The sequence below is a fragment of the Pelecanus crispus genome, chromosome 14 (genome assembly GCF_030463565.1).
Source record: "Pelecanus crispus isolate bPelCri1 chromosome 14, bPelCri1.pri, whole genome shotgun sequence".
Classification (NCBI taxonomy): Eukaryota; Metazoa; Chordata; class Aves; order Pelecaniformes; family Pelecanidae; genus Pelecanus; species Pelecanus crispus.
Window position 1 is genome coordinate 13,305,387 of NC_134656.1, and position 15,529 is coordinate 13,320,915.

Below are 15,529 nucleotides of genomic sequence, written 5' to 3' on the forward strand. Positions count from 1 at the left end.
CTGCCAGCTCCTCCGGTGCCACGGTCCTCCTGGGTTTGGAGAGGAGTGATTGTCCTCCACCCACGGCTATCCTCTCAGCCTCTTGAAACGGCTGAAGTGAGAGGAAAGCCATGCGCGAGGGACAGGGAAATGGCAGCCAGGGGAAGAGTGATTTACGGGGGAGGATGGGAGAGCAGACCCCAGCGCCAGCCAGGGGCAGCAGGGCCCGGGGGCCCCAGGAATCCAGAGTAGCCGAAACCTTCAATCCCTTTTCTATTTCTGGAGTGTCTCACATGAACAAAACCAGGCTGTGCAGAGGGGCTGGCGGGACACAGGCTCAGCCTCTGCGGGCAGCAGGGGCTCCCCTGGCTTCTGCAGAACACAGCGGGTCTCATGGCAGAAGATTTCAGGTTCTGGTACAAACTCAAGGAGCTGAGTTTGGTGAAATGATGACTTTACCCTCCTCTGGGCTTGCTTTGCTTCTGGTATGGGAGGAACCAGCAGCATCTCATTCATCCAGTCTCTGGGATGAGGCTGGGGGCAGCAGGGTAACCAGAGCCCTTTGCACCTCATAAATCTCAGGCTGATGAATGGAGCAGGTCTTTGGCCCACGTGTGGCAGAGGCAGCAGGGAGGGAGGTGGGTCTGCTGCTAAAGCAATGACATATTCTTTGCTTCGAAATTAATGAAGACAAAACGAAAAGCCTGCCCCTTCTCCAGGGTAGGGGGAATAGTGCTGGGTCTCTGCCTTGGGAGCTGCTGGTTTCAGGGGTAACATCCCCCACACTGCTCCCGCCTAAGCGTCCCCGGGTGCGGGCAGGGAGGTGTCCGATATGTGAGAAGCAGGATAAATGCGCTGGCCTGATCCTGTGACCGAAGGTCAGCAGCCTTAGCCTCCACTGGTGGGAGGGAAGGTGCAATCTGAGCCCTGCTGTCCTTTGAGAGTGACCTGCCCAGGCGTCCGGGGGATGGCCGCGCTGCCCTCCACCGTTCTTGCGGGGCATTGAGGCTCACGGGAGCAACCCCCTCTCTTGGCCTTCATCTTTGTGTGAGAGGAAGGGCCAGAGCTGGGGCGAAGGTGGCCCCGGCAGCGAATAGGTGCTGGGAAGTGCAGAGGGGTTACTGTGCTCCATTCTGGGCCAGGAGCCAGGAACGGGGCTGGCTCCGCACCACTGCTGTCACTCTGGGACCCTTCCTGGATGAAGCTGAGGCGAGGCCTCGGGAGTATTAATGCATCAGGGAATAGCCACTGTTAGCAACTGCAGCAAAACATTTTCCCATGCCTGGCCATGGCTTAACCCCCAGCCCTGGCTCTGAAAGTGCTGGCTTTCCCCTCCTGCCTGGCCAAGTCAAGGGCGCACCATGCCCAGCTCAGGACCGTCAGCAAGGGACCCCATGGCCGCCACCCGCTCCTGTCCTCTTCTGCCAGAAACGCTGGCACTGCATGGCTGGAAAAAGTTGCTTTTATTTTATTTCCACTGAGCAGCCACCCACACTGTGCCCGCAAGGACAGACAGGATCAGCCAGCACGGGAGGACAATGGGCCCTCGCTGACCATCTCAAAATCGTATTAGCACCAGGGCCACCCCAGGACCTCCTTGAGAGGGGAAAGCTTTTAAAGGCTCCTCAGCTCATGGCTTCAGGCGTTCCCTTCTGGAGGAGCAGCAAGCAGCCACTGGTACACTCACAGCATTCCCTATCTCTATAGAAACAGCACACTTGGAGCACAATTCACGAGGTGGTTATTAAAGAAAATTCAGCAATTATAAAACACAGATTGTCCTTAATGCTTCTGTCCATCACCCACAGCACGGGGGACCTGTGGCATTGCAGTCACGTTCCCTCCCTCTGGCAATAACTGGGAAAGTGCCCCTGATTTGGGGCACAGGTGATGCCAGCAATGCCCTCCCATTGGGGTCTGCATTTAAACCTGGGCAGGACAGAAATGGGCAGGACTGGTTAACTGCTAAACTGAGAGTATTTTAGTAAATTAGAGTCATTCCTGTGGAACTGGCAAGCTTTGGTCTGCTGTGTATCACAACGTGCTCCCCAAAATGGATGCCCTGGTTTGAAGAGCACTGAGGAGCAACCTCTAAGCAAGCAGAGAGGAGGCAGGTCCCAGGGGCAGCACTGGCCAAAGAGCCCTCTGGGGGCCTTGGGAAATATGGATTGCAAAATAAACAAATAACTGCTGAGTGATTACATTAATATTGCTGTAGGACTATCCCTCAGGCTTTATTAGCAGCTCCTTAATTGGGGCCTGCCTGAACTAATTAGTTCAAAGCAGCAGCCAGGGGCCAGACCAGATTGAAAAGGGGCTATACCTAATTCATTCCCTAATGGGTGGTCCCATCCTCTCCTGTGGCTCTGAAAAATTTAAGCAGTAGCTCAGCATCTTCTTCAGTGACCTGAGGATTACTAATTTAAAGGTACCACTATTTTAATAATGTGCTCTTTGCAGGATTGTACCACAGAGTGAAAGCCAAGCTCTAATAACCTGCTCTGCTTGCAGGCAGGTGCTGGATGCCCTCATGGTCACAGATCTAGAGACAAGGTAAGAAGACAACCTGACTGGAGCTTAAACTGATGATTTGGTAAGTTATTTAAACTTCTGTGTTTTGCAGGAGTAAATAGCCGTTGCTGAGGATCCATCCATGCACTCCATAGAGGTGATTACTCTGTGGCCTCTGTCACCAATACTGCTTTGAGACCAGCCAGGTTCAGGTAAACATGCTGGACATGGTGCTCCTACACTGGAAGTCTCTGATGAATGCTGTGTACTTCAGCCAACCCGTGGTTCTCCTAGGCCATAACCTCACTCGCCCCTCTCCTACCAGCCCTTCCCCAAACTGCTGCCTCCTCTGCCCCGCTCTCTGCACTGCTCACAAATTCATCCCCCTCCCCGGGGCTCTGTGGCAGTGCCAAGTACCCCCTCTCCTGCCAGGGGACTGGTTTGCTGTGTAATCAAAGAAAGCAGATGGCATTTTACCAGGTCAACAAGCCCTGGAAGGGCTTTAATTAAGAAACTAATGGGTTAGATCAAATTGAAGAGTGGCTTCAATGTGGTAAATTATTTAGGAGTAATAGATTCTCTATCTGGTGGCATATTTATAAACTTGCAGCCTACACTCATGGTGTTGAGACTAAATAAATGCCGAGAGTAAAATACAGCTTCAGACTTTATGAGCAAGCTGGGGTGTTGCAGGGTACGAGGTAATCCAGGCTCAAGCTTGAAGAGGACTCTTTGATTTCTTACAAGAAATTAAGGTTTTTAGTCAGACCCTGGATATCCAGAGGAAGTTACAGTGATGAGTTACTTCCTTTAATTCCTTTCTGCTGGTGATTTATTTCCTGACAGCACACAGCTGCCTGTCCTCTCAACCAGCATCTCCTTAGCAAGCTGAGTGCTGACCTTCTGCCTCCCATTCCACCTAAAACTCTCAAATCCTCTGAATGTGTCAGAATATGTGCCATGAGAAGGAGCAGGAACTTATTCTCATCTACAGAGTTTAATGCTCTGGTGCATTTGCTGGAGATCTCATGGTGCTGGGGGGATTTATCTGCCAATTACTTCTCAAGAAATAACAAAGGGTCATGCAGTACTTGGCAGATAAGAGCAGAAATGGGGAGAAGAGAACTGTTTTTTAATTGAATCCCAAGTACATTGAACAAAAAATTTCAGAACCACCAATTAGCTGTTGGCCTGGGGCTGAAATTTAATTGAGAGAATAGTGCTCTTAGGATGTCTCTGTCTGGGGGAAAAAGCATAAAGGGGAACAGTGAAGACTGGAAATGTGATGGGGAGGTGGAAAAGATCCTGCTGGAGATGCTTCAGAGTTGAGCTGCTACTTGGGTTTGCAGAGATCAAAGCTGTCTGTCAAACTGCATATCCCATGTCTGAGAAATGCCTTAGGTCAGTATGCAGGTGGGTGTCCAAGCTCGGACAGTAAATCCTCTTCCCACATGGCCTCAGGGCAAAGCTGGCTTTCCTGCTGCTCTCTGCACCTGCAGCCGCAGGGTGAAGGGCTGGGGATGAGGGACAGCCCGTCCCTGAGGAGATGCTGCCTGTGCTTGATGCCCCGGGGAGGCACCATCCTCCATAGCCCCCCAGCCCCACAGCACCGAGGGCAGCTGGGCTCTGCTCTGCTGCCATGACCTCGTTACTGTACCAAAGCAAACAGCACAAGGGTGCGGAGTCCCAGCCCCAGCTCTTCCTCCTCTCCAACCCCACTGTGCTTACAGGGTGTTACCAATTTACTGCATTGCTCAGAAAGGTTGATTTGCTCCTCTCTTCCTTGCCATCCCCAGTCCCCTTATAGCTGTACAGACTAGTTGGCTGGAGAGCAGGGAGGGAAGGAGGAGAGGAGAGGATGAGATGCTGCTCGCTCTGTGTCTCTGTCTGTCAGGGGTGGCTATGGCATGTGTGCACCCAAAGACACCTGTGAGCTCAGGGCCCTGTGCCCCAGGGAGCTGCAAGCCACAGCTGGCTGTGAAGATGAACAAAATTAATTCCTGTGCCGTCTAGACAGGACATGGATTTGCTTAAGGGGAAGAAGCTGTTATGTTTTGAGGAGATAACTCTGATGCACTGGAAGGACTCATTAGCACAAGAGCCCAGCTTAGCTCTGGGCTATGCAATAAGTTGTTCCTCTTAGCCTCAACCCAGCCCATGTAAGAGCATCCAAAGGTAAGAGTTGACACATCCAAACCTCAGCCCTGGATTTTGCCCTGGATTTTGCCACATTCAGGGAACCAGCAGCCAGCCCAGGGCTTCCCTTCTTCCTCCTACACCTTCTTTACCTGTGTGTTACTTCAAGCCACCCTGGTCCTTACTGCTCCGTTTTGTCTGCAGATGCTTTTATCAATGGCTTGTCCTGAGCTGCTAAGGAAAAATCTGTTCTAAGGGGTGGGGGGGTGGAATCTGTACTAGAGAAAAGATTGTCACAAGCAAATTGTTTCTTTTGCTAAGTGGAACAATTTTCTCACATTGTAGCAAAATCACTTCCATTTTCTTCAAGAAGCAAATCCCAAATCTCTGTGCGGAACTTCCTTAGCAACAATAAAGAGGAACTTTGTTACTAAATTCCCAATATACACAAAAGAGCACAAAAATGGCAAGAATCCTTAAATTCCAAACGCACACTGTTTCACATAATTGAAAAAAAACCAATGTTCTCTTTCCTCATCCTGCAGTTATTTTGGGAGCAAAGTAGATAGTTTAATAACTCACAATATAATAATCATACATGCAACACCACCCTACACCAAAATGAAATCGATACTGGACAGTTCCCAACACATTGGTGCGAGATGAAGTCTTGCTCTGACTCACCCAGGGAAGTGATTTCCCATAGACACAGAATGGTTACTTAATGTCTTGTGCTCTTAAAAATATCACACAGATATTTTCCAAAGTGTATGCAAAATTGTAAGATCATTTAAACACTATAGTTTGGTGAAAAACAGTGTTGAAGAGTGAGGCTGAATTGGCTGTTCAAAGAATTCCTTACAGTCACTTCAGGGTTACTGGTGGCTGACACTTGGTTTATTTGGCAAGAGCCTTAGCATTTGGCTCATGTGTAATCTTCTAAATTTTATTCCTAGTCCAGATAGTCTCTTGCAAGTCTGGGGCAAGTGTCCTTGGGCTGGTTTCTTGGATGCCTCAGGTTATGAATATTCTCTTTGCTCACAAGATGATAGCAGCAATGAGCTTTGTTTATTGTCTTATAGTTAGTGTGTCACTTGTCACAAAACACTGGATGGACTTTCACAAATTATTTTCAAGAAATAAGAGACTTGCTTCATCTGCCATTGAAAAGCAAATGTAGATGGGACAGAGAGCAACACTGCTTGACAGTACGCAGCTACACCACACCAGGGGCTTACAGGACAAGGCTACAGTATCCAGCTGGAGCAACTAGAGGAATTTGGACAGAAAAGGTAAAATTCTACAAAAGAAGCTTAGACCACAATTGATGGAAGTATGACTATTACCTTAAGGAACACTCATTACTAGTTTGTTCATTTTTTCTGTAACAAATCCAGCTGGTCTGGACCTTGGGTTTATGTGCTACCAGCACAGAAATATTTCCAGAGGCATGGGGTGATGTTCATGACACCCAACTTTGGTTATTCCTAACATAGGCCTCCCCACCTGAGAGAGTCCCTTTACAGTCAATGGACAGAAACAGTCACATCTCGGGAGGCATTCATCTCCTCCTGAGGTATGCATCTTCCTCAGGGGACTGTGCTGAGATGAGAGGAGCCTCTTCCTGGAAGTGCCTAATTGGCCCCATTAACTCTAAAACACCTCTAGAAGAGCAGCTCATGTAGGGTGTTTGTGTTACAGGCATGCAAATTCAAGTAGGTGAATCTCACTCAGCCTATAAGAAAACTGGTCGAGCAGAAAGAAGTTGTGGTTGGGGTTTTTTTTTTTCTTTCCTTGAATGCCCTCCTCTTCCTGGATTTCCTTTCAGTGCTCTGGCACAACTCAACAAACAGTTGCACTTGCACGTAACACAGAATTGCATTGCACAGCTATATTTAACTATGGATTCTTTAAAAATGCTAAACATTGACATGTGCCTAACACTTCAGCAAACAAGAATAAATTAGCATTAAGGAAAAGCAAATTAATTTTCCTCTAAGAATCTGTTTTGTTAAATGCCCTGGAGAGGTATTTAAGCTTGCTGCAATGCCAAAGCAATTTCTCTTGGCACTTTCCCAACACAGTGCATACAGCCACATAGCTCCCACTGCCTGCGTTGTTTCAGGGTCCCAGGATCTATTTGGCAGGCTTGTTCTTCTTTGCAGGTGCAGGGAGACTGTTCAGATCTTCTTGTTTTGTGACGTTGTGATTGGAGCTGTCATGAGAATAGTCCTTCATAACACTGTAGTACACTGGGGCAGTGTACGGTGCGGGGTTCTCAGCACTCTTCTCTTCGTATTTGCATAACTTCCTAAAGGCAGCCCTGAATTTCTGTGACATGAGGTTGTAGATGATGGGGTTGATGGCACTGTTCAGGTAGATGCACATGCGGCAGAAGAGAAGGAACCAGATGTTCAGGTATGGAGGGTCCATAAAGGAATTCACCACTACCAGCGTGCGATAAGGCATCCACAGAAGGGCGAAGAGGACCACCACAACAGCCAGCATTTTGGTCACCTTGCCAGTGGGGATATGCAAAAAAAGAAATAGTAAGATGATGCTAAATCTTCAGCAGAGCTTTCCCACCTGGAGAAATGTGGTAGACAACTAATTCAGTCTACATGTTGCTTGTATCTCTCTTTAAGCATTTAAAATAGGCACACAAACCATGGGGCTATTCCTCTCTGAATGCATTTTGTTCATGAAACAATCTTGCATAAATAAATCCCTTAGATGACACATTTTCACCTACTGTTGAAGAACCTTTAAAGCTCTTTAGGACAACCATCCACCAGCCTGGAAATGGGCTGGGATAATCATGAGAATTTCTCTACCACAAAGCAAATCTGAAAATTGCACATAACAATAAATCAATGGGGAAACTAACTTGTGCAAAAGTGGGGTGCTAACTTTTGGGGGTGCCATGGGATATACCTCAACTCCCTGCCTAGGATCTTCTGCTTTCCTATGCCAGCTATGCTGTTCCCAGGGATAGGGTCCTGATACAGAGCAGCACTGAGAGCAGAGGAGACTGCCTGGAGTCTTACACAAATTCCTGCTTGTGCTGATATGGGAGTTACTTAGCTAATTGGTATGGGTTATTTTAATTTGGAGCATGCTAGGGAAGTACTACATTAGCATATTAGGAACAAGAAGATACTGAGAATTCAGAAGTGAGCAGTAATTGCCCTCAGCTTGAGTCAAGCTTGTTTAAGAAAATGGGGGTTTTGTACTGAAACTGCAGTAATTCTAATAATTTTGACAGCTATTTCTGGTAGGTGACAATCATCCTCCAGCAAATACTTACAGAATACACATGTCCCCAAGGAGGAAAGTATGAGTAAACACTGATGCCACTTGCATATTAAGGCAGTGGCGTTTCAAACGTCAGAAAGGGAGTTGTGCAATGACTCCAGTTCTCGATATGGAAATAAGCACTTAGATCATGTTCACAGTCTCTCAGCTTTTCTTAGAGTGCTTTTTTTACTTAGTCACAAGCAACTATGCCTTCTTGTAATGCTTTGAGTAGAAATTGGGGGTGATTGGTAGTGGCAACAGAACTTCCCCTACAAGAAAGGGACTATTGTCAAGCTGAGGCCAAAATAGAAGTGTTTTGCTGTGTGTGATTTAATGGGAATGTAAGGACACTTCCCAGAGTAAGATCTTGCAGTGATATGGTGAGTGCTGAGGCTGTTGCTAAGTGCAGCATGTTTGTTGTTGAAATTTGTTGCCTTTTGGGAAAGAGATGAGAGATTGTACAGGATGTGTCAGTAAAAGGTAGCTTCAGAGCTTTTCAATGCCTCTTACAAGGACTGACTGGATGCAGAAGAGTGAGAGCCATCTCACAAGCTTTTGATTTCAAGCCACCCTATCTAGCGTGCAACTGCTAGGGTGATAATCTGGTTTGTAGAAATGCTGCTGAACAGATAGGCTGGGAGTGGACAGCAGCAGCCTGGCACACAGTTGACCATGGTCAAAATCTTTGTGTACCAGTACGGTTGTAGCTGCTCCCTCCCGCTGAGGCTGGCAGGGCGATCCAGGCTCAACCACTCCTTGCCAAGGGAAGGAGCATCCTGACAGCAGTGGTGAGACTGTAGTGCTGTGGTCTGCACTGCAAGACCTGGGAACAGAGAGCTCCCAATACCAGATCAGCCCAGAAAAGCAGATTTTGCTTCAACACTGTATGCCACGAGCAGTGCATGTGCATGGGACCTGCATTTTCTACTTCTTTATGTATCATTATAACAAATAGACACATCAGCAATGGAGCATTCAGCCACACTGCTGCCTTCCACAGACCCGCTTCTCAGGTTTGCAGATAGAATTGGTTTTGCCATATTTTTGATGCATCTGAGGTTTATTTCCCAAGAACCTGAATGAAGTTGATCTGAACAAAACTGTGCTAATAGCTGAACCCTACAGAAAAATGCAACCAACTCCTCAGCTTAAGAGATCCTAAGTACAATTTTAGTGAGAATTTAATTCCCCTCTACTAAGCAGTTTATTCCTCCTGAGAGATGAGGGCAGGCTCTGTGCTTTTCCATCCCATGCAGTGACTGAACACATCCCAGTCCTGCCTGGAAGGGTCCATGTTAAAGGGCTGTCTTGGGAGTAAGGTTGGTGGGAGTATTTCCATCAACTTCAGCAGTCCTAGGAAAGTGAAATACCACACCTCTGCAGGTCCTCACTGAGACACAGACTGTCCTCACTCAGCGGTTGTCTCAGTTCTCGAGATGCAAATTTACCTCCCGCAGGGCTGGGGAGAATAAATCCCTGAGTTTTTATACACTTAGCTCTGCTCTCTGGCAGGTGTCCCTTCCAGCCAGGAGGTTTCTGTAAGGCCGAAATGTCTCCTTTAAAGCTAACAGATTAATACTGCTCACATGCTTTCTCCTGAGACTGAAACATCTTTGACTTTTTGACTGTTGTAACTTTCTGCCTTGTTTTGCTGTTTGGAACCTGCGACGCTTGTGAAGAGTGATCTGAACTCTGCACCCGAGTGACACCAGGGGGAGCATATCCTAATAAGGCTGAAAAGTAAGCTCATTCCTGTCCTTTCTGAGAACAAAAGAAACGTAGTCTGGAAAAGAACCAGTGATTCATCTGCTTTTTAGCCATAACTGTCCCTGCTCTTGGGTGGTTGTTACGGAAATGCTGGCGGTGCCAGCGAGCAGTCACCCAGCTCCCACCTGAGCAAGCTCCTGACACCTCCCTCCAGACCGCAGAAGACCACAAAGTGCTGTCATCCAAAAAGCGCTTCCAGCTACGCATCCTACAGCCCTGAGAAAAAGCTATCTGTGTCCTGGGAGGGGAAACCAGCTGGAAACAGCACCATGAGGATTTACTATCTCCCTTTCACTAAATGCCTTCAGTGCTCCCCAAGGACGCTGCATCCAGACCACAGGCTGGGACAGACAGCCCTGCCCTGAACTTGCTGTAAGATTGAAATTTGCCTTTTAAAGCCAACTGTCTGTACGGCCCGTGTTCTCCTGGATGCGACCTTAGCAAAGTTGTGTCAACACAGAATGTCTTCTCTGGATAAAACCTGATGGTCTATCCCAAACTCACTCTCAGTTCTGCCCTGTGGGGAAAGAAATCTCCAGCATTGTCTGCATGCATGGCTGAAACCTGTCTCTGTGCCTTTCCTCACTCTGCCTTGCTGAGGTGAGTAACTATAGCACACTGGAGGTGCTCTGAACTTACTTCTGGTGTTTATGTGAAAAATGAACATAATCAGCACTGTGGAGAGTTTGGGACATTTATCCCTAACTGGACTAGTCCTGAATTATGACCCCCAAAAACCAGCTGCACCCAAAAAAGCCAAGGCTTTGCTGTAGCCTCAAAGCATTCCTCAGGGAAGCACCAGCTCAGGGACAACAATTTTTCTGACAACTGTTTTGCAACAACTCTGTTGTGCATAGTGTGTGCACACAACAGCTGTAAAGGAGTTATGGGTAGAAGCAAGACAAGGGTTCATAGACAGCAGGGGATGTTTTACTAGAACTGTTGATATTTAGCTGAAAACCACTTTTGAGAATGTAAGCCAATGTTGTTGCTGGATGGCCGAGGATATCTGCTGTACAGACCCCTGCCTACATCCTGGGTCCCTATGCCAAAGCTCAGGGGCAGCTCATCTTCCATCTCCGTGGGCCAAGCCCGGTGTAACTCCTAGAGCAAACCTACTGAGAGCATCCTCCTCGCTCTGTACAAGATGATCGGCATCTTGCATCCCTGCACAGCCCTTCCAACACATCCTCTCTCGCAGTGCTGTGTCCAGCCTCTGCCCCTGTCCTGGAGGCCACAGACGCTTCTCCCCAGCCAGTGTCACCCCTCCTTGTCCAGGCACCATTGTCCTGAGCTGCAGCATCCCTTTTTTAGGAATCCCACTCCCTCTAGTGGTCCCTCTCCGGCAGGTGAAATACGTGCTTGGAGGTGGCTGGTGTTTGTATCTGTGGCCCTTTCTTCTATAGGTGACAAATACAGCAAAACTCATGCCTTGCGTTGTCCTGTTCTGGACTTATGTGTTTTAGAGGCACCAGTGAGGGAACAGCAGCATCTTCATATTCTGAAAAGCAAGCAGTGCAGCTAAGGTATTTCAGGAGGTAATGACAATCTCGAGAAAACTGCTGGTGTAACAGGAAAGAGAGCACAAGATGTTTCCAGGAGCTGGAGTGCCCACCACCCAGCCCCATCAGGACTAACGGCCCCAGCCACTTGTCCTACTGATGCTGGAGCACGCTGTGTGCAGCACGGCCACGCCACGGCACAGTGCTGTGCAGGGAGCGGCACAGCCCCTGCAGCGGCTTCTTTGGAAGGAGAGATCCATTGACCTGCACTTTCAGGTACTGCCTCACAGTATCTAGAGACCTCGCTGCAGAACACCCTGCCTGAGGCTCCCCCAGCCAGTGACCCTGGGAGAGCGGGCAAGTACTTCTGCAGAAGTCAGGACTTGCTTTAAACCTTTCTGTGCTGGAGCAAAAGGGGGAAAAAGCTGAATTGGAAAGACTAGATGTTCATGAAGAAATACATGTTCTCTGGGCTGTTCGCTTCCCCTCCGCGACTCTGAATTGTCTCTCCTGGGGAATGGAGGTTCCTGTGCAAGTCAGGCAATGAGATACTGAGCTGGAAACATGAGGACTTTAGGACAGGCTAAAGCCTATTTCAGGCTGTCTGGAAATCACAACAGAACTGATGATTTCAGTGATTTAAGCCAGACTCCAAGATTCAGCCCTTTCCTTTAAAATAGCCCATGTCTCTGCCTATGCAAAGTTTGAAACTGGAATGGGATGGTCTCCTGCAAATGGCCAGCTAGGAGGCAACAGAGTCCTATGTCCAGATGCTGTCCCATCCAAGGAGATGGGGCAAGAAACAGTCATTGTCCATGTGGACAGAGAAAGAGGAGGAATGAGGGCAGGAGGTGGAAGGAGAAGGAGCTGGGGACCAAGCAGGCAGCGGAATGACAGAGGAGTCACCGAGAGGGAAGACGCACCACTGTGACACCAAGACGCCTTCCCCAGCTGCAGGGTCTGAGGGGCTGCAGCCAGGGGCTCACAGGGCAGGGGGTCATGCCAGCTCTCCCCTCCCTGTTGCCCCCTAACTCCAAGGTCACCTGCCCAGGACCCTGCCCGGGAGGCGAGTCCTGCTGGCATAAGGTGACCCAGCACTCCCCTCCTCAGGGAGGCAGTCGGTAATTAATTACCCAGCAAAGACCCCTGCACTCCTGCCTCTCCCAAGTGATGCTGGAGCTCTGTCCTGCTCCCCCAAGCTCAGCCAAAGCAGGGGGACCCCATCTGTGGCTGCCAGACCCCAGCCGGGCTTGGGGGGGACCCTCCATGCAGCAAACCAACCTACCCAGCTCCCCCTACAAAGGGAATCAAAATACTAGGGTACCCCATCCCCTGCCAGAATGCCCCTCAAAACACCGAGCCCCTGACAGCACTGCCTGCAGCCTGGCATGCCCAGCCCGGCGGGGAGCCCCTACCTGCTTGCGGGAGCTCAGGGCCCCCTTGTTGCCCCGACAGGAGAGCTTGAGGGAGGCGCCCTGGTGTGTGGAGCCCAGGCAGGAGCGCTGCGGGGTGGCGGGCAGGGGGCTCATGAAGAGGATGCGGGCAATGAGGCCGTAGAGGACAGTTGCCAGCCCCAACGGAATGGCATAGAAGACAGCAAAATCCAAGAAGTAAATGGGCATGTAAAGGCTTCTGGAGACCCGGTAGCCACAGCTGACCTGTGCCCCATCCGAGAAGGTGACCTGGGTCGTGTCCACCAGGAAGAACCACATGAGGCAATAGAGGGAGGTGAAGAGCCACAGCGAGGAGATGATGCGCTTGGCGCGGGACACAGTGCACAGGAGCTGCGCTTTGATGGCGTGGCAGATCGCAATATAACGCTCCACCGTGAAGGCGGTGATGGACCAGGCGGAGATGTTGATGCCCAAGTACTGCAAATAGGTGATGCAGAGGCAGCCGGCGTAGCCGTACACCCAAGAAGCCACCACTTCCGAGATGTTGGGCAGCCCGGCCGCCAGCAGCACGATGAGGTCGGCCACTGCCAGGCTCACCAGGTAGCAGTTGGTGGGGGTCACCATGTGCTTGGTGCGCAGCACCACCAGCACCACCATCACGTTGCCCGCGATGCCCACCCCGCAGATGAGCAGCACCAGCAGGATGGTGACCACCTGCAGCTCCAGGGGCTGCCGGGGCATCCTGCCCAGGGTCTGGTTGCCGCTGCCGCCCAGCGCGGCTCCCGGGCCGGCCGAGCCGTTCTCCATCGCCCCCCAAAGCCTTCCCCGGCGGAGCTCCGCGCACCCTGCCCCCCGCGCCCCCTCCCCGCCCTCCCGTCCGCCCCGGCTCCTCCCTCCCCTTTTTTTCCACGATTCCCCCCAAGTCTTCCAGCCGCCCGGCTCCTTGCACCCACCTCCCTGCAAACTCCCCCGCCGAGCCTCCGCCGGGAGGGGCAGGGAGCAGCCAGAACCGCCCCAGACCCCGGGACCCCCCGGGACTCCCCCGGGTCCCCCCAGCCCCGGGAGACACCCGGCACCGCCTAGGACCCCCAGCTCCCGGGACCCTCCAGGACCTCCCGCAGCCGCCGGGACCCCTGGGAACTAGCAGGACCCCCCCAGGATCGCCCGCGACCACCCAGGACCACCCCAGCCCCCAGGACCCCCCATCCGCCTCCCGCCCACATCCCCCGCCTGCGCCTGCCGGGTCCTAGCGCACCGCTGAGCCGAAGAGGAGGAGGAGGAGGAGGAGGAAGGAGCCCAGGCAGGGGATGGGGGTGGCAGGTTGGAGACCCCAGGGACGGAGAGGTGCAGGGGCTGAGAGCAACGAGTGGGTCCACTCTGGGACCCGGGACTGCGGGTGCCCCGTGTCCCCAGCCGAACCACAGCTGCGCTTTGCCCCCCGGACAAGGAGAGCGGAGTATGAGGGGTCCTTCCTTCGTCATCCTCAGGACGATGGGACCAGGGTGATGCCACGGAGAACCATAGCCTTTCCTGTTTCCCTTGGGCTGGGGCAGAGGAGCCCCTTCTCTGGGGGTCATCAAACACGAGGTAGCGACCTCCTCACATCATCTTTCCTACAGCCACCTGGGCCCAACAAGCACATTGGTGTCACTCACTTGGGGAAAGGTTTACCCAGTCCTGGGCTGGGAGATCCCGTATCTCCTGGTCAGGCTGGGATAGCTGGTATCTCCCTGATGGTCAAACTGGGAGATCCAGTATCTCCTTGATGGTCAGCAGTGGCCAGAATTTGCTGTCAGCTCTGTGCTTGCTCCTGATGTATCCACAGTCTGTCAGAAAAAGCATTTTCGAATTGGAAGAGCAATTGTGTTTGCAGAGATAAACTGCTAAGGGTCCCCTAACCTGTGGAGTGGAGGAAAGGACAAGGGGAAAGCTCACTTTTTTATTAGATTCAATTAGAGGCAGAGGCATTCCATTAATCCCAGACACTAAGGGCACATATCCAAAATGTGAAGGATCGAACTGATGCCAGGTGATTCAAGTCCAGAGTTTCACAGGCAAATTTCTAAGCCTGCACTGTAGAAACCTGGGTGGATAAAATGCCTTTTGCCTCAGCCCAGGGAGCAGCAGTCTGTCCCCAGTCTCTGGCTTCTTGTGGCAAATAACGTTTTCCCCTTTTCTCTGGGAAACCTTATGCCTCCATTTGGCTCCACAGAGGACAATCCCTGTAGTTCTTCACTCCCTCCTGTGGCGTTTCATTCACCTTTGGATCAGTTATAAAGGCCAAATACTGTCTTCTCTTTCCATTTGCTTTCCTTACGGCCCTGCATCAGGGCCTGCCTGTGCCCTGGCCAGTCTCACACCTCTGCCCTACGGCCCTGGGCTGGGACCCTGGGCAGGGTCCTGTCCCTGCCCTTGGAGACCTCCCCAGGCTGCACTTTGCTCTAACTTTCTCCCTTTTTTAAAATAGATACACTTTAAAATCCCCCTAGAAATTAGATCTGTTAATGATGCTCTTCAGGCTGTATTCATCAACTGAGTGGGCAGTCACCAGGCAATGCCCCCTTTAGTCATCCTGACAACCCAAATTGCCCTGCTTCTCCCTCTGCATCACCCTGCAGCCTCTCACCGGGAGCCTGCCACCTAGGCCTCACACCCGCAGCCGTTCCAGCAGGCGTCACAGAAATACCCATCACCTACCTCCACATAAGGACCGGTCTGACAGCATCCATCACACAACATTTTGCAAGGCTCAGGCTGCTGCCAGGCAAAAGACACTGCTACAATTATCCACAATAATCAGCATCGCTGTCCTCTGGTAAGGACACAGCCTGGTTATTATGGGTGCAGCATCCTGGTTGCTTTATCCTGTGTCATTAGAAGAGCTGCCATACATTATCCCTCTCTGAAGTTGCCCCCCGGTCCCACTGTCACTCCCATCTGCCT

The 15,529-nt window shown here is 50.9% G+C and overlaps 1 protein-coding gene across 1 annotated transcript; it reads right to left on the minus strand.

Moving 5' to 3' along the window:
- Positions 1 to 6,762: 6,762 nt before the first annotated feature.
- LOC104035290 (thyrotropin-releasing hormone receptor-like) lies at positions 6,763 to 13,393 on the minus strand. The gene is made up of 2 exons (XM_009488531.2): positions 12,608 to 13,393; positions 6,763 to 7,143 (listed from the first exon to the last, which is right to left on the minus strand). Exons 1-2 carry the CDS (start codon positions 13,391 to 13,393, stop codon positions 6,763 to 6,765), a joined length of 1,167 nt encoding a protein of 388 aa, XP_009486806.2.
- Between the last annotated feature and the right edge of the window lie 2,136 nt (positions 13,394 to 15,529).

Coding starts and splice junctions, on each gene's coding strand:
- LOC104035290 (XM_009488531.2), bottom strand. CDS start 13,393: ATGGAGAACGGCTCGGCCGGCCCGGGAGCCGCGCTGGGCGGCAGCGGC. Junction 7,144..12,607: donor CCCTGAGCTCCCGCAAGCAG/GTAGGGGCTCCC, acceptor CCCACTGGCAAG/GTGACCAAAATGCTGGCTGT.